Raw genomic sequence first — 20151 nt, 5'->3', positions numbered from 1 at the left:
AGAATAATGTAAAATTAAATATACATTTTCAATTTACTTACTCAAGCTTATTTTTTTAATACCCTGACTAGTCTATGATTTGTTTATTTTATGTCAGTTACCTTATAATTGTACAAATTACGTTCCATTAAACTCGAACAAAAGGTCTAAAGAATAAAAGGATAAATCTACGGATAGACTGACCTGTGTTCTTCTTCAAAGCCATGTCGAACGTCGTCCTCACTGAAATACTGGTAGCTTTCAGTAGTCGTCACGACCACAGCTAGTGCGCAGTCCAGAAATATTTCACTTGCGTGTAATGCTTTAGTCGGAGCTTGAGTCTGGGAGTCCCTGGTGGGTACTGATGGAGCCCAGCCGGCTAGAAACCTGGCACGAGGCGCTTCAACCGCTAGAAGTACTGCCAGGGGACGAGAGCGGATACACGCAGCTAACCTAATAAATTATTTATTTATGATAACTGATATATTTACATATAATTATTATTTTTCAAATTTATTGTTTCGCAAGACTTAGTTAGCAGTTAGTTATCTTCTTATGCAAACCCATAAAGATTTTTCTGCAAGTCCTAAGATTTCAGTTTTATAACATTTTTATGCTTTTATATAACTAGTTTTATAGGGATCGAGTCCTGCGATAAAATTACGTCACTTCGGTGCCTTATAAACAAATGAATCGCATCGCCATTCCCATTCACTGTTAAAAATATATTCGACAATTTTCCTCCCTATTCTTCTCATTTGGTTAATTAATTGATATTTTATTTTTTTATTCTACACATGCTTTCTATACTGCTTAACACTGAGCTTTCTTTTCTAAAGATAAATATGACAAAGGCTCTTTACCAATGTTCCCCGCTATTCGAATCTCGAGCACACCGCAGCGCTTGCGCAGTATGTTCGCGGGCTAATGCCGGCTCAGGCGCCAGTACCGACGGACTTAATGCTGAGCCACTCAGCAGTAGCACGCGGGATATTAAGCCTGAATAATGTTTTCAGAGTCAAATATGATAACGAAAAATGTTTTGATGACTGTAAGGTGTAGTTCACACTTGAATTTCATATATTTAAAATAGGAATCAATCTTATGTTAAGCTTTTATTCAAGAGACTTGACTCCAATTTCTGTTACACTAATCAAAGTCAAATTATCTGATTTGGCTTCAAGCTGACTGGGCATTGGTCGGTAGTAATCAACGACCAATGGGCATTCAGCTAAAAGTTAAATTAGATAATCAGACTTTGACCAGCCTTTCAGAATCTGCAGTTTAATAGAGTAATCTATATCTTGCAATCAAAAATTAAAATATTTTTTTAATAATTGTTGAAAGGATATTATAGATAAGAGCGGGACCTAAACTGCGGTTTGGTGGTGACGCATGGAGCATCTTTGGTCAGAAACATGCCGGTTTCCTCGTGGTATTCTCTAAAGAAAATAGTAAATTATTTCATTTATAACTGTCGGTTGTAAACAACCAGATTGAAATAATATACACAACAAAACTCAGCGATGATTGACCAGTTTCCACATTGAAAATACGCTTTTTACCATTGGTCTATTTGAACTTTCGTCAAAAAGGTCAAACATTCTGTACCTTTACTTAAAGGCAGCATCAGCATGACATTAGCCAGCGCTGCACCGGCGGAGTGTCCGGCAAGCGTCAGTCTTCGTGGGTCGCCACCAAAAGCCGCGATGTTCCGCCTGACCCATGTTAGGGCTGCTGCGACGTCTAAGGGAGCAGCGCCGCCAGACATCGACACTTCATCCGAAGCGCCTGTTGTTAAATAACCTAAAGAAATAGCAGTTCGTGTGATTATTTCAATACTCAAACTTACACATTGTAGGGGCAGTGATTTAGAATGATTTATTTACTTTGCTTAGTTTAGTTAAAAATTCTTTGTTTACATAATTTTATGATTGAACTCAATGGCTAAAATAAATTTTTAATAACACACATTACGACACAAGAGCAAGGCACAATAATGCACAGTGCACAGTTCATAACTCTAAGCATGGCGTGGCAATTGTGAACGCTTCTTGCAATTTATATTCTTATGTATAGATCTGTTCGTGCATTAACAAACATCATACCATTTGCATTCTTTCCTTGCCTTCATGTTTAAATTAGTCAACTCACACATTCGAACACATATTGTAAGTGCGAGCGGCAGACATACTAATGCACGACGATAATTCAACGTGGGGGCGCGTGACGTCGTGAGTAAACAGATCGATACTCGTAATATGTACGTTAATTGTGCGGTTTAGGAACGCCGGATGTCCGGTTTTTTAGTATATATATATATAAATCTACAATATACAAATGTAACGTTATGTCATAAGGAATATGCCATCGTCTACCAGAATACCATCGCAGGTAACGACAACTTCTACTCACCTAATAATCCTATTCTATAGTTAAGTGTGACGACGAGCAAGTGCGCACGCGCAGCGAGCACGGCGCCGTCGAGCGCGTTGCCCGAGCCCCACTCGTGCGCCGCGCCCAGCCACACCACCACTGCGTAAGGCGCTTCTACGCCTCGCGCACCTGCATGTACAATCTCTGACTTGCAAATCCTCTATCGATTTAAGACATCATATTAAATATTCTAGATCAACTGATAAGTTTGAGCTTTGAATAATTAAATATCTTTATTTTATTTTATTTTCAGTTAGACAACCAACAGTAGATACAATATCACATTGTCTTGGCAAAGGTTCTACTATTTACAGTGCACGGCGAGAATACACTTTAACATTGCACATATGTATTAAAAATATAAATTAAACATAATTAATGATTACAGATTTTATACATCACTGCGACAATTAATTAGTAAATTTATTTTAAATTATTATTATTTATTCGGAAAGGCTTTAATCTATACCAATATTTTATATAGGAAAGTAATTAAGTCTGTATGTCTGTCTGTTATGCTTTCACGGCTGATTCGATTTTGATTAAATTGAGTATGAAGCAAGCTTGAATTCCAAGGAAGGCATTAGGCTATTTTTTATAACCAAAATTTACGACCCCTAACATGCGGGCGAAATCTTAGATTCATTTTGATTCTGCTTTTTATTTGTGTTTTATGCGTTAACGTGTTGTTCATCATATAATGTCTAGATTTAGTACAAATTTTGCTAACTACTTGAAGAATTTTGGCATAGCAGCCTTAACAGGCAGTATTATAAAAATATAATTTATAAATAAATTAGCATCGCATGGTCAGCTTTAGTCAGTATTTTATATACTCTTAACACATAAGGCAAAAATGATTACGATTATATTTTCACTTACCGCTACCGGGAACGTAAATATTGAGATAGAGGCAATCTTCGCTCTGGTTGGCAAGCAACGGAATCGTCACTTTGAGTTCGTTGTAAAGTCCTAGTGGCATCTTTAGTAATGCTGCACTCCTAGTAAAAATATTTTAAATTTATGTATTTTTTTATTGTATACCTACGAAATACATAAAATACTCTGACAAATATGTATAAGACTTAATCATTCCAGAGGCGCCAGTGCACTGGCAAGCATGGGAACTAAAATGTTATGTCCGAAGTCCTTTTAATAACATTGACTAATTAGTATTTATGCTTATTCAAATAAAACTAAGGGCTAATCTTGGAAACCAGCTGGACAGCAGAGTATATGTACGCAATACGCAAATATATTCTGTATATGTATAAAGTCTTCATACAAGTAATCCACAACATTGTTTCCATAGTCATTATTAATTGGACCGCAGCAGCTGTTTAAAGTTATTTTGAATGTCTGATTTAATACGCTAAAATATTTCAATAGTCAAAATATTTGTCAATAATCCAAGTGTTGCGTTCAATTTTAACGTCAACTAAAATGAATGAGTTATAATTAAACATTTCACACAACGATTCATGCGACGTGCATTGTATTAATAATCATTTGTTAATTGTCCGTAACATTCGAATAGAGTTTAATTTTAGTATGTAAATTAACATTATAAATAATATACGAAATACACGTGAACATTCAAAGGAATTTTATTCCAAAAATCAAATATTAGACTTTCGTAGAGAACTATATTAAAAACGAAATCAATTTCATTATATTAAGAAATGAAATATGACATCGGAGAAACAAATTATGGAAAAACGAATGAAATAAAATCATTTCAATGCGGATCTGAAGCTGGTATAAGTCGTAACGACGAAAACAATGGAATATTATGACTTGTCAAAGTTTACTTAGAATTGTACACAGTCGCGTTGTGAACAAATGTCAAAGGAATAGAGATTAAGAGTTACTTGTTCGATATGTCGGGGTAGCGTTGTGGACAAACAGGCGCGAAGGTGTCGGCGAGGCGCGTGCCTGGCCAGGATGGCGGTGGCGGAGGCGGTCCCAGACGAGCCGGCCGTGCTCCGTACGGAACACCGCGGAACACTTCCACTGGTTCCAAGCGACGTGATGCAGGTTCCACTATGATGCCTCTGATTGCTCCTGACAAAACAAAGCACGTTTCGGTAAATTGTAAATAATTTAAGAAATATAACATGCCACAAGTTTTTCGAATTTATGTCAGTTTGTACACAAATTTCAACAATGTACAGACGAACCTGGAGTTACTACTAAAATGTATTCTAAAGTGAAGTAAACTTGTTACGCAACATATTTCAAAGTTTAATTATAACTTAATTTAGGGCATGCAGTTGCGGTTAGTACCGAAACTAAATGAGGCAACATTTGAAGAGAGGGTTCCAGCGTTGAATGAGGTACATCTGAAAGTTCAACGTCCGAAGCAACGTACTTTTACTTCGCTGGTTAAATTGAACCGCAAACTTCGCACCCTTTTCAATAGTCCTTTGATGAAGAACTGGTGGAATTGAAGGGACTGATTAGTTTAGCCGTTCGGCTTCACTTCTGATTTTTAATCTCAGAATAATTTACAACTAAATTTAATTTAAGAAAAAACTTTAAGGCCTCCTCTCCCTTTGAGGAGAAGGTTTTGGAGCATATTCCACCACGTTGCTCCAATGCGGGTTGGTGGTTACAAATGTGGCAGACTCTCGTTGAAATTAGACACATGCAGGTTTCCTCACGATGTTTTCCTCCACCGCCGAGCACGAGATGAATTATAAACACAAATTCAGCATATGAAAATTCAGTGGTGTTTCCCTGGGTTTGAAACCGCATCCATCACTTAAAATGCACGCGTCCTAACCACTGGGCCATCATGGTTCAACAAAAAAACACTTAAATCATTATAATAACATTATTAGGTTACTATCCAGTCAACCGAAAAGGCGTCATTTAAGCAAAAAATGTTGAAAACTGGCCAAATGAAATAATGATAATTGAACGAGCGAACGGGCGAAACCCTATTAACACACAACCGTATAACTGAGAACTAAAATGTTATGTGTGTTATTTACTACACTGGGTCCCTCTTCAAACCTCTTAGTTAGACGTCAGTAAGAACAGCAACAATAACAGTATTATATCTGATGGTGTGGTCATGTATGACATGACATATGTCGTAGGTACTTAACAATTATTATTTCACTTCAGTATTGCTAATTCAATTTTAATATATATAACATATAAAATGGTGCCTGCGGTTGGTGGCGCATTAAAGTATGTCTGTAGGTAGTTGTGACCGCTTGCCGTCGGTTGACCCATTTGCCAGTCTGCCTAAATTTTTGAAATAAAACGTTGAATTCTTATACGAAAACTGTTAATATTATTCTTAATCTTCGATTGATCACACATCTTCGTATTTACACCCGAGAATCAATTAATTAATATACGGAAAACGACAAACAGGGATGATGTGTTTTTAAATTTAACGTTATGAGGCGGGCGATTGGTCGAGAAAATTAAACAGATAATAAATACGTAAATACTTGTCTTAAAAGGGTTTACATTTGAAGCAAATCAAACATTCCACCATAAATTGAGTGAATTGAGAAAGCAAAATAAAATCAAATTACGACTGACAAAAGGCTTAACAAATAAACTGGATCTCGTAATTGAATATTATTAATTAAAAAAAAAAGAAAACAATTTCAAACCAACAAGATTCTATAGACGGGTTGAATCAGACCCCGCGCGGCACCCAATTACGCGGTCACAAGGTACCTGAGCAATTATTAATTTGACCCGACGCCCTCGTCCTTTGTAATATAAAACGAAATTACGTCATTCACCCACAATATTCCGGGTTTCAACCTCGAGATCTCCGTCTGATTGAATTGTTCCGGGATTAAGCGTACCCGGGACCTGATCCGGGGCATCACAAACTTAAACGCTAAATGCAGGCTAAAGACACCTGCTTCCTTGTGATAAGTGGATTATTCGTTGAAATTATATAGTTTTTACTTTATAAGAAATATAATTTGTTCAATTAAATTTTAGTTAGTTGTAAGTTTAGTTATATGTTAGCAGGCGGATAGGCAAATGGGTCGTCTGTTGGATGATAATTTGACTTTGATATTGAATTAAATTTATATTTGATGGCGGGTTCAAACCCAGGCACGCACCACTGAATTTTCATGTGCTTAATTTATATTTATAATTCATCTCGTACTCGGCGGTGAAGGAAAACATCAGGAGGAAACCTGCATGTGTCTAATTTCAACGAAATTCTGCTACATGTAAATCCACTAACCCGCATTGGAGCAGCGTGGTGGAGTATGCTCCTAACCTTCTCCTTAAAGGGAGAGAGGGCCTTAGTGGGAAGTTTACAGACTGTTACTATTTAGATAATAATTGACATTGCCTTTCAATGAAGCAGATCTAACAATTAGATGTTTTGGAACTTTCCATTGTCCAAGGTAGCGGTTTGTCTAAAAACAATAACTCGAATAATCATTAACTTTAAAAACAATTCAGATAATAATATTTCTGAATAGTTTAAATGTAGGTAAGAGTACTCTTAACAATTCAAGTGAGCCTTTTTAATTATTAAAATGAAACCTTTGACGAGAGTATTATTTTAAGTTTAAATTGGGAACGTTTTTTTTCAGTTGCAATTTACTTTTATAGAGCTATATACGTACATTATAGGACAAACTAGAAAATCATCCCGAAATCCTCGTAAATTATCATCATTATAACATATATAGAATACATATATATTGAATAGCACTCACGTCACGTTTACTGAGTTTAGTTGGTCGAGTCATTTTCTTACTATTTACGACAACAAATTGAACAGAACAAAACAAATTAAATTGTATTGTATTATAAATAAATAAATATTGGACAACATCACATACATTACTCTGATCCCAATGTAAGTAGCTAAAGCAGTTGTGTTATGGAAATCTGAAGTAACGACGGCACCACATATTCCCAGACCCAAGACAACATTGAAAACTAATGAACTTTTTCTACATCGACTCGGCCGGGAATCGAACCCAGGAGGGGCGTACCCATGAAAACCGGTGTACACACTACTCGACCACGGAGGTCGTCAAAGATTATTATAAGATCTTACTTTAAGGTCATTACAATGATAGTTCGTTAAGTGACGTGGTTACCAGCATGCGTGTGTACGATGCGCGAGCTGTAGCGCGGGCCCGCCGCCGCCAGCACGGCTAGCGCCAGCGTCGCGCACCACGCCGTCCGCGCGCACTCCATGCGCCATCACGCGACGATTGGCTGCAAAACAATCACAATTATCATTTGGTTCAAGCGCCGATTCTTATATATAGTAGCTGTTGTAATACTCTCAAATTACTCTGTGTATCGGATTAAATGCCACCACGTATGCATTCACCGATCGAAGGTAGTATCAGCATTGTAGTAAGATCCACAAAATTTAACTTAATAATATAGAAGGCCTTGGTAGTCGCCTAACAGGGGCCAATTACTTAACATTAAATTTTGACATTTTTGTATTTTTTTTAGTTTTACAGCATACGCGAAAGTAGTTCACCGTGATGACGACTGGTGTTTCCGTCTAGAATTGATGATTATAAGAAAAACTAATCTTACATTGTACTACACCACCACAACAAAATAGAACGTGAAGAATATGAAGAGAACCTTCTTAAATGGGTCTTCACTTGCGCATAGTAGCAGTGTTCATAAAAGTTATGTACAGAATTCGTAACATTTTCCAAATACGCCGCCGACTTAATAGAGGAATTTACCCTTTTGTTAATGCGTTATGTGGTGCTATCTGCGTGTCAAAACATTATTTAACAACGTTCCGTCAAGGAAAACATGACTTCAACAACTTATTTCTCAGGCGTGAACATAAAACATTCAGAATGAATCACGTGACCGTTATATGCAAACCTACCATCTCTATAGTACTGTCATATCGGTGAGGTCGTCAATCTGTACTCACGCTGTCTTTGTACGGATGAAATTCAGAAATTTTAGTATTATTTTCATATTTCGTGCATATATGATGATTTCTAAAATTTAGAAATTTACACGCCCATACATTGGGCGAACTCTTGTTTATCGCGTGCTACGGCATACACTCTAAAACGTGTTAGCGTTTTTCTAAATTAATGGGATAGCCTTAGAAACTCTATTAACAGTATTTTTATTAAATTAACGAAGCCAGTAGTCAGAGCAGCGTGCGTCTAAACCTCTTTAAAGGTACAGGATATTTTTACCCAGTATGGAGATATTTTCGGGGTGTAACTGGCTTAGGACTACAATTGATAATACCTTCAGGATCAGCTTCAGCAAATATTGTACGTAGTTTTATGACAATGGAACAGATATTCCAGCGGAAGCTATGAAGCAAAATTAGTTAACACATATATTAATTAAGTTCCGACGTCCACCATTGTTGCTATGTAATGCCAACAGCCCTGCAATCACGATATTATGGCAATCAACGCGAATATTGACTCGTATCGTATCTGTGTCAACCAGCCGTCAACAGCCATATAAATACAACGTTGTCTTCGTCCGAGGATGACTTGAAAACAATTTTGAAAGCTTATATTGGTTCCTTTTTTTGTAATTAAACATTTTACTGTTACTATTAGCTCCTTTATCATTTTACCTTTCATCATTATATTTATTGCTAAATATATTAAGCCGAAGTTATAAGGAGCGAATTCGATAGAACCTTATTTAAAAATATATAAAACGCGTCGCAATCGCTTCGTCGACTGTCAGACATGCTTAGATTATTTATACACCTAGATAGAGGATCGCAGTACAAAAGAACTAAAACAAACGAGCCAACTTTGTTATCTTGGTGTACAGATACTGATTGGTCATACTACGAGTGTGCGTGCCTTAGTGTCCAACTGTTGGCCACTATTTCTTGACGAATTCTTTTCAATATTAAGGAATAATTTTATAGACATTGTAAGAACACTTAACAATAAAGGTATGACAAACGAATAACTGTTTTTTAAATTGTTTTAAAATTGTAGTCTTTCTAGTCGTTTTTTTACTATTTTACAAAATTTCAGTCTACGATATTATAATACTTGTGAGGTTTTTTCGATGATAGCTTGTAATTTGTACTAAACCATAGTATTGATTTGTGGTATTCCTTTGAAATAATTCTTCGAAAGAAACTGTATAAGTGTATTAAGATTATTTTTTTATTTTAATTTGATATACTCAGAGTAACTGTTAAATTTATATTGTATACTATTAAATTTTAATGATTACTGTTAGTTGCGTTCGTATTTATAAGTAAATAAATGGCTGGTTAAGGCTGACCGCAACATTGCTATCTAGCTCCACATATCGCTGTTGCAAAACTGAACTTGAATATGGCGCTCTACATGGTGACCATGACCTTGCTTAGGAAAAAGCGTAACGAGTTCTAGTAGGCCATTTTTATCTTTATATGTTATCACTAACTATTTAATTCAGATTTCAATTTAATTTAGGAGCGTCTGGATGGCCAATAGCACTCAACAGCGAACAATGATTCTGTTTTTTATTTTATTTTTCATGAACGTATTATTTAATGGCCCTGGTGTTAGCTTATCTAGTAATAAAAATGTTTTTACGTCAAATGTCCGTGACATAAATGTTACATGAGGCTTCGAACTCAAAATAAAAAGCTTATTTATTTTTATATAAATAAAGCACGTTTCAGATAATTATAACAAATATTTTGGCGTAATTATATGTTCATTTCTTCGTCACTTATGTCAGGCATAAATTGGATGTTATTTCATTATGAATTATTTGCAAAAGACACAATGAGATAACTTCGAAAAAAGGGACTTTCGAACACGTTTGATATTTACAAAAAAAAAAACGAACATATTTAATTAACTAAACGAAAAGAGTTTTTTCCCGAATTGAATTTGATCTTCATTTCAATTGACATCGAGGATCCCAGACTCCTTCCTCGGGATCCGTTCGTATGTAGATTAGGGTTTGAAGGGTCGGTATCAGGTCCTCACGTAATGATATGGGTATACCTGCGGTGAAAGGTCGCTCCTCGATACAAACTGATGTCTATTCAAAATTCCGTCACAGCCATAACTTGTATCTCGAATTTACCGAAATGAAATTGAAATGATAACTTATCGATTGTCAAATTAAATTCTAGCACCGATTCGAAAAGAAAATACCCAGACCTGAGAAAAGCTGTTAAAGTAACGGCAGGCTTATAATTTGTCTAAAATATTAAAATTGCAGCACTAGTTATAGTAAAAAATATAGATAAGTAAAAAGCACTTTATTGCATACTACAATTTATAAACGTAGTACAAACAGCTGGCTTAATCCTAAAAGCGTCCTCTACCATCCACCGGAAGTGCTGAAATTACGTTTGAAGGTATGCAAAAAAAAATTAAAGAAATATTTATATACATACAAATATATATACTAGACGAAAACTTTGGCTTCGTTTGGGTAAAATATATAAAACTAAACAAATACGTTTTATCATTTATTAATAATTTATTGTGGATAAGTTTCCATTGAGTTATCCGTACGAAATTATTATTTGGAACACACTTACTGAACGCACCCGTAAACGTCAAACATGGCCGCCCGTACGTGAACTTCATGTCATTGAATTTTATGGATTTAATAACGAAATATCTCGATAGTATGAATTTTGTCGACTAAGAAATCATTTTTTCATGATCTATAATCGTGGATAGGTTTAGATCGGGTCTATCGTAGACACGCACGAAGTTATCAATAAAGAAGATATGAAAATGTATTTTGTGATATCAAGTGATCTAATAAAGTCTATTGATATCGTGAGAAATTAAACACTAGGTAGAAATATTACAAAATAATGTATTTTACTTAAGATTTCAGCTGGGATTCCCATTTCATTTTGATTTGTCTTTGAGGAAATGTTGTAATAGTTGTAATATGAATGAATGGTAATATTATGCCTTTATATATAAATAAGGAGGGAACGATCAACGAATTCAAAAAAATAAAAGCCTATAAACATCCGCAGAGGAATCCGCGTTGATCAGCGGCTGTCACGTGATTGACGCAAAAAGAAAACGACAGCCATTACTTAAAGCAAATATTTTATTGATGAATTTATTTAGTTACTTTAATTATTAAGACGTTATTTGAGTACTATGAAAATGATTTAATTGAATTAGAGCTAATTGCATCAAGACATTATTTGTTAAATATTATTTATACTTGTCACTTTGAAATGTATTTTATACAAATAAATATACAAAGGTTTCATATCATGACAATACACTTGACAACATGAAATATACTCGCAGAAACATAGTGTTTAATATAAGCATTGAATAAATGCTTTTTGATTTGTACGACTTAAACAGTATCTATGTGTTTTATTTACCGGTATACTAATTCAGGTTCCGATATATTTGAGCCGGCTCGGCTTATGATGAAGATTAAATCTTGATGTAAGCTTTGCGTTGTGTGCTCTGGTTGTTGGTTGCCAATTATTAGGACACGAGCTGCGGTTTAAATACGGACAATCAATACTATGTTTCCATGTATTTCATTATATTTATATATCGTTCCGTGCTCAGCAGTAAATGGAACATTTTCAGTATAAGTATAAAATACAAAAGTTCCATGGAAAATATAAACTATCAATACCTAATTTATAACATAAGAAGTGAAGCGAAACAACTTTAATGAAAATACACTTTATTCAAGTAGGCTCTTGCTAGCACTTTTGTGTCGTCATTTTCGGTTTTACAACATAAAATTACCGGTTCGAAATGGAAATTATTCCGAGAAAAACCGGCAATCCGGTTATCACATCCGATAATCAATTTATATAGATTATTAAATATAATTGAATTATTATTTATCCTGTATATATATAAAACTAAACAAATACGTTTAGTGACAAGCGACCCGCCCCGGCTTCGCACGGGTGGAATGCCTCCCTAAATATACTACAGAATATTTTAACAACGTTCACAGTTTTTCAGTCGTTAGACAATACAAACCGATCTATTACCGACTATGTCCCTGCGTTTTAAAACTGCAATATCTTCGAAAATATTCATTTAAATTACATTATAGTAAAGGTCCATATTGATCTATATTAAATGCATAATATATTTAAGGTACTTAATTGGTTAAGGATTAATGCTGTAATGCTTAAAATCACTTCGAAAATAAGCTATTATTTCTCGTAAAAAGTAAAGGATAAAAAATTGTTGTTGTGCTACCCCTAATAGATAGACAAATACCATCGCGGACTTTTTTGAAGTCTTTTTTAAGGTGTACAATATTGTAGTACATTATTTTGAGCTATCTCGTAGGGTTCAGCCAGCGTATGCAATCTAAGCTCAAAAATGTATTTATTTACGACATAACTTTAAAAGCCTCTAAAATTATAAGTGTTTCACAATATAGCAGAGAAACATATTCTCTTGATTCAATCTATCTAATAAAAAAAAACCGAATTAAAATGCCTTGTGTAATTTTAAATACCTAAACATACACAGGGACAGACAGCGGTGAGCGACTTTGTTTTATACTATGTAATTATATGATATAGCGAATATTAACCCCTTATAATATATAACACACTTAATTGGGTAATAAGCCTTTAAAAAAAAAAAAAATTGGAAAAGCCAAAAATGACGGAATTTTATCGTGGAATCGAACATCTTGAACAGGGCTGGATGAACTGTCTTCGACTGAAAACCACCAAATACTCGTAAAATTTAGAAACATAAAACGACGATAAAATTTTTATTCATTAAGCGTTTTCTATAATGTTATAAATCTAGATAATGACAATGAAGACGCTTTCCTTAATTAACATCTCCATTAATTAAATGCTACCCAATTTATAGTTGGCATTTTCAAAGATTTATTAGATATCAGTTGGTTAATAATTAACGCACGAATTATCCCACTTCTAATTTCTGAGCAGACTTCGTGAAGACGGTACATAATTGTATTTAGCGAAGTAGATATTGTTTTTTTTTGTGGCAACGCACCTGCAACACCAGGAGGATTGCAGGTGCGTTGCCGGCCTTTTAGGAAGGAGTACGCTCTTTGTTTGAAGGTTCCCAAGTCGTATCGGTTCGGAAAAACCGCCGGCGAAAGCTGGTTCCACAGAGTGGTTGTGCGAGGCAGGAAATGTCTTAAAAATCGCGCTGTTGTGGATTTATATTTTTATACTGTAAACATTGAATGGACAAATTGTTATTAATCTCTCAGATGGGGTTGGCAGTTGGAAATAATATATTATTGGAACTAGAACATTAATGGGAGTTTGTTATAAACTGACACCGGTGTGTTGATATTTATGGAATATTTTAGGAAGTGTGGGTGTGTTTAAATAAAGCCTTACCCTATCTACTGCTACTGGTGTAGAGCTAATGACATCAAAACTAGGCTCAAAATGATAAAATAAATAAATATTGGACAACATCACATACATTACTCTGATCCCAATGTAAGTAGCTAAAGCACTTGTGTTATGGAAAATCAGAAGTAACGACGGTACCACAACCACACAGACCCTAATGAACTTTTTCTATATTGACTCGGCCGGGATTCGAACCCGGGACCTCGGAGTGGCGTACCCATGAAAACCGATGTACACACTACTCGACCACGGAGGTCGCGGAAGAAATTAATAATAACAATTCCCACCTGACCAGTGAGGTACGATGGTTAATCACAAGGACTACGCAAAGTATATATATAAAATATACATACATACCTAAATTATATATTTTTTTAACTTTAATGATTTCTTTATGGCCAAATGTACTAACAATAAAAACAAGAAATACACACGAAGAGTATTTTTTTTTTACATACATTAGCAGCCTGTAAATTTCCCACTGCTGAGCTAAGGCCTCCTCTCCCTTTGAGGAGAAGGTTTTTTTTGGAGCATATTCCACCACGCTGCTCCAATGCGAGTTGGTGGAATACACATGTGGCTGAATTTTGTTGAAATCAGACGCATGCAGGTTTCCTCACGATATTTTCCTTCACCGCCGAGCACGAGATGAATTATAAACTCAAATTAAGCACATGAAAAATCAGTGGTGCCTGCCTGGGTTTGAACCCGAAATCATCGGTTAAGATGCACGCGTTCTAACCACTGGGCCATCTCGGCTCTATATACGAAAGAGTATACGTAGCATGAATTGAACTCCAACAACCGCTTTGTCTCCGTCCGGCTCGCGGGGCGCGGGAAGCGCAGTTGCTGGTGACAGAAGGTATCCATTTGTCTTTTGACACCCCCACGAAAACTTTCATTAACAATAATTAAAGCCATAAATAATTAGCAGCACGCACTTGGTATGGTTTTATTATTATATTATTAAATAATACGATTACATAAGTTCCGGGAGCAAGACAGACTTTTAAAAAAATATTTATTAATTTTAAAATATTTAATTATAATTAAAATTGACACGGCCGAACAGAAGTTCTTGGCATTCGATTAGAATGTTATTCCCTTTTTAACAACAAGACGATTCCAAATAACTTACAATTCCGCTGATTCAGCGTCATGTCAAGTCTTCATGTTTTGAGATAACATAACTATGTGTTTATCTGATCATTGCAGTTATAGTGAATTGTCTACACATACCTACACTAGTTTAACGCCGTCGACGGAGTGTCGCTGACATAAACTTGTAATCTAAATTAAATTTCAACAACACCATACTGAGCCACTTTCAGCTCAAACGACGGAAAATTATTATTAATTGTAAAATTAAATATTGTTATTATTTATACATTTCTGAATAACTTTTAATATCAATGAGTTTCTCAGTTCATTGGCATCTACATGCCGGTGACAGCTTCAAATTCAATTAAATCTTGTAGCATTAATGACCATTCAAATGCTTGAAAGAGTCTACTTGAATATTGTAATCAGATTTTAGTTTTCATAACACCATTTTAAAGATATTGAAACGAAAGGCAATAACAACAACTATGTTGTATATATATTTTATTATTAATCGTTTATATTTTTTCACTCCGTTATATTTTGCCGCCTTGTTACTATAGCGACCCCGTCTTTTCTTTCCTGTTATCGGTTGCCATGGGCGACAATCCCTTTTGCATAATTATTAATGAGTAACGTTCGGAAAAGACTGGGTCGGCTATTCAATTCTAAAGCTTGGCTTGGCTTGGCTTGGCTTGGCTTGGCTTGGCTTGGCTCGGCTTGGCTTGGCTCGGCTTGGCTTGGCTCGGCTCGGCTCGGCTTGGCTCGGCTCGGTTTGGTTTAGCATATAGCGTTATAATATTCATATTAACAATGACTAAGCGGATGAATAACATTTGACACAGACATAGTCTGGAATAGCACATAGATTACTCTCTAGCCGTAGACGAAGAGCAAACTACTTAAAAAAAATACATTTATTTGCGAAATAATTTACTAAAAGTATCAGATATACGGACATTAATAGGAAATATAAAATGAATTGTATTTTATTTACATATTTATATCACTGAATCGGTGTAAAGATTGACAATTGTGTTTTTGTAAACCCTACAATCGACAATAACATTTAATAAAAGCCGTAAAAATGACAATCGAAATGTGCTCGTGAGAGTCTACTTGAATAAAGAATATTTTGCTTTTGACATACAATAAATTATTTAGTGAATAAAACGCGAATACGTTGTTTGAAACAACGCCACACGGCCTCGATGTGGATGCTCTAGTAATACACAATTTATTTGATGATATCCACATTAAAATGAATGAAGCAATTTACTAACAGCAAATTACTAGTTCATACTGTAATGGAATATCGTGGTTGTTTGGTATTTTGCGTTGAATTCGCGCCCGAAATTAATAACGTGGATTTATGTTGACTAGGAATAGGACTGATGGCAAACACACAAAGTATCGCTGGTCATTTGATGTTTATTTTGTTAATTTGGTATAATTGATGAAATAAGTCGATAGACAAACTTACTCCCAAAAGTTATTGATCTAAGCCATTACTATTGTCGTCCGACATGTTGATTTTACTAATTCAGTCAGTACGCACGTCTGGCGCTGGCGCTGTCCCAAGACTAAGAGACCAAGTGCCTCACTCGACAAAGGAACACACTGACAGATACATCATTAAATCTTCATATTTCCATCTTTGGGCTGTGTAGCAAAACGTGCCCGTCTTATATTTCTTACAATTGACGTCTCGCAACTGACCGCCTATAAAACGTTGATCACGTGGTTTGTTATTGTCATTCTAATAAGTGAGGTCGTATACCCGTGTAAGTTCATTATCTCTAACATATATATATACATATATGTATATGGAAAACAAATTTATAACATATATTATCACTATAATAATAATGAATGGTAGGGTCTTGTGTACTACCCATTCATCAGACTTTCTTCTTTAGATTTAGATACTGTACCGCCAAACAACAATACGTAGGTAAATATGTATGTGATATCAGTTTTGACAATTATTTTATTTATTTATTTTTAGGACTACACAATAAAATTAATATGACTTAAAAAAACCGGCGAAACAAAACAGAAAAGCCAACATTAAAAAAAAACATTGGTTTATGAATCTACGCTTCGGGTTTTAATAGAACAATCGTGTTAAAAAGCGTATACTCTGAACATAAATCAACGATACCTTCCTGTATAAAAAGATTGTAAAAAAAAGACGAGACGAGTAACGTGACGATAAAATCAGTATTTTTTTGTAATAAAGTTATAGAAGAATGGGAGACACGAGAGATCTGAGCGACGGGCGTCTCAAGTGTGTTAAAACGAAAAATAGTAGGTAGTTTTATTTTACCCGCCGCAATACTTATACAAAATGCGACTTTGACAGATATATACTACAGATAGATACATATATACCTACAAAATACATTGTATTATTAATCGTAACCGCGAGCTAAAACAAGCATAGAATTGTTTATGTAAACCGACCTCTTATCAAAATAATTTGTAATCCAACCGCGAAGCTTTACAAATGATATTATAAAAACAGATCAAATATCAATAACTGAGCTTTATTTATCGGTTCCAGAAGCAAAACATCATTTGTGATGGAATAAACATTAGCGTAGACCATTAGCAGCCTTTAAATTATGAGTAAAACTTATTATTATTATATATATATTTTTTTTTATGTTAGAGGTGGTAAACGAGCAGGAGGCTCATCTGATGGAAAGGCACACAGTGTGAAAATGTCTATAAAATCGCGCTGTTTCCATGTTGGAGATACAATTTCTAAACAAAGCGCAGTGCAAAACGCCTGTGACTGTAGTACGCTCGACAACATCTCCGAAAGACGGAGCCTAGCCGATGGAGGACAACTAGGCAAAAGTCACGCGTTTTGTTTGCCTGAAGCTATAATAATAACAGTTATTGTATATATTTTTAACTTTTTTTTTCTTTGTGCGATCACCCAATGATGGTACCAACCATACTGTCGGTCCGAAACAATTTTATTTGTGACATCTCTTAGCCCAGAATACCTTCTAAGGCATTTTAAAAATACAAATAAATAACTTCTTTAAACAAGGATTTATCTTAGTCTGAAGATTTATTTAAATTAAACGTTAAATCGTACACAGATGATATCTGTCGAGGACCAGTTGCTGTTCGTTGTCATAAGTTATTATAACATCAACATCTCATTGCAAATACCACAAATTTTCATCTCTACGCCTATAAAATTACGTACCACTGACAAATCTGCTATGCAATGGTTAACAAAAACACACGCGTCAAACATTTAAACTCTGTTTACGTTATAGTCGGTTAATAATACACACAACACTCAAGGAAAGAAAAGTATAAAAAAATGTATTCAATAAGGTATGCTATGAAATAGTCAAAAATAATATTTTCACCGCGACGTCCAAGCGACGCTTCTCGTGAAACAACTCGTATTTAATAAAATAGCGCTCCTAGCTCGAGGAGGTTCCACGTTTTCAATACTCATATTGACTTTTATCTCCTCCTCTGTTTGCAATTTATCTTCAACAGTTTCTAGAATTGCAACAAATATTTACCTTTATGAAAAGGCTCGATAAAATCTAAAAAATACGACCGTCTCCAGACATGAGCTCATATATTTTCAGAGCCAAGAAGTTGTAGTATCGATAGAATGATATTTACTTACAATACAAGAAAATTGAACGAATTCTGTAGGGAATGGTGTTGACGTAATGAAGTAAGTGGAACAACTACTTTGATCATGACTTCGCTCACGTTACTCGGTCGTATCAGCCCGTAAATGTTTGCTAGGCAATGGTATCGTCGACTTTCAAGGAGAAAAATTGGAACTTATTTACCCACGCTGCTCCAATGAGGAACAGTGGTCATAAATTTGCGTTTTTACCTTACGAGCACGAGATTAATATAGTTAAACAAGGACAAAATTCACAGTTTACTAACTTTAATTTATATAAAGTCATACACGACTGGTATATGAAACTGGTTTATACTCCTGGCTATTGCAGAGGCAGGTGAGAATATAAGGAATAATAAATGTCAACTTTGCCCTTGAACAATAGATTCTCCTCAGACGGTCATACACAAAGCCCTACCACCAAATTAAAAATATTAATTAAATTTATTAGTAGACTTTACAAAATACCACAATATCATAATAACCCCAGTTTAAATAATGTGTGTAATTCAGAACGGTTGATAAGCAAAGCGTTTATAATTTCTACGTTAATTAATATTAATATTTTATCATTAAATTGATAAAATAATTTAACGAATGTTAAAACATTATGTTGTCAAAATTTCGCATAAACGATCCTGTTGATGAAACACATGAAATTCCTTTACCAAGCGTTTTGAATTAAAGTCCCTGCAAACGACTGAATTGGTATCATATCCTTGTTGATATTTAAGAAAAACATTATTAAATCTTACATTTGTACGAAAAACTCTTGAGAAATGAATATACTATTGTAGTTAACTAAAACGCACTTCAAAATCTGTATTACGAAGGAAAGTCTAGAGAGAAGGTATTGCATCTATTATTGTATCACCGAGCACCAATAATTTGTATTGCTTTATTTCAAAGTCGAGCCAATGTACTGGAACATCCTACAAAATCAAGCCACAACATCTTAGATCCCGACGTTACTGGTGCATGGAGAGTGAACAATTTATATTTCTTACAGTGACAATGTCTATTCACAGTTATTAACACTTTCCATTAATAAGGTGATTTTCTAGCCAACCTGCCTTCGAATATTAAATAAAAAGATACTCAGAATGAAAATGTACTTTCCCGTAATACCTTTTAGCTTATTTACTAATTAAGCAGGCATTTGCCAAGCATTTACAGACAACATGAAAATGTAATCGATGTAATCAAATTCTTAATTTACTCTATTTTAGTAACACATACCTTAGTAACGTATGTATAATGGGAGGGCCAAGATGGCCCTGTGTTCAGAACGCGTGTGTCAGATTAAGTAAGAAATAAATAAATAATTAGACGATTACAAACAAGGCTTACACTAGGTATTGTATGTTTTAATCAATTCTGTAATAATAATAATTTAATTTAAGTTATTTTTGAATTGTGTTGATAACATTGATATTAAATAAGAGGGTACTTTGACTTTTCTGTTCAATATTGTGAGTCACGTGATTTGTAGTGAGGCTTATATAAGTGATGGAAGCTCGGTACAGAACACTTTGACTTTTACTCTACACTTTACTCTTCTTGGAGCAGCAAGGTGCTAACATTTAAGGTACTATATAATTAT

At 34.8% G+C, this 20151-nt stretch overlaps 1 protein-coding gene across 2 annotated transcripts in view; it reads right to left on the bottom strand.

Moving 5' to 3' along the window:
* Positions 1–20151, bottom strand: part of LOC113396688 (neuroligin-1-like) — a 677577-nt gene that overhangs the window by 572258 nt on the left and 85168 nt on the right. For both annotated transcript variants that reach the window (XM_026634736.2, XM_026634737.2), the window contains exons 2-8: positions 7521–7641; positions 4287–4479; positions 3298–3416; positions 2395–2544; positions 1591–1785; positions 843–978; positions 184–432 (exon numbers count right to left, since the gene is read on the bottom strand). In XM_026634736.2, the coding sequence (XP_026490521.2) occupies positions 184–432; positions 843–978; positions 1591–1785; positions 2395–2544; positions 3298–3416; positions 4287–4479; positions 7521–7620 (1142 nt within the window). In that variant the 5' untranslated portion in view covers positions 7621–7641. The remainder of the gene's footprint in view (positions 1–183; positions 433–842; positions 979–1590; positions 1786–2394; positions 2545–3297; positions 3417–4286; positions 4480–7520; positions 7642–20151) is intronic.

Source organism: Vanessa tameamea, chromosome 4 (assembly GCF_037043105.1).
Source record: "Vanessa tameamea isolate UH-Manoa-2023 chromosome 4, ilVanTame1 primary haplotype, whole genome shotgun sequence".
Lineage (NCBI taxonomy): Eukaryota > Metazoa > Arthropoda > Insecta > Lepidoptera > Nymphalidae > Vanessa > Vanessa tameamea.
The sequence above is the reverse complement of the archived record's forward strand: the minus strand, read 5'-3'. Positions and strand labels throughout refer to the sequence as shown.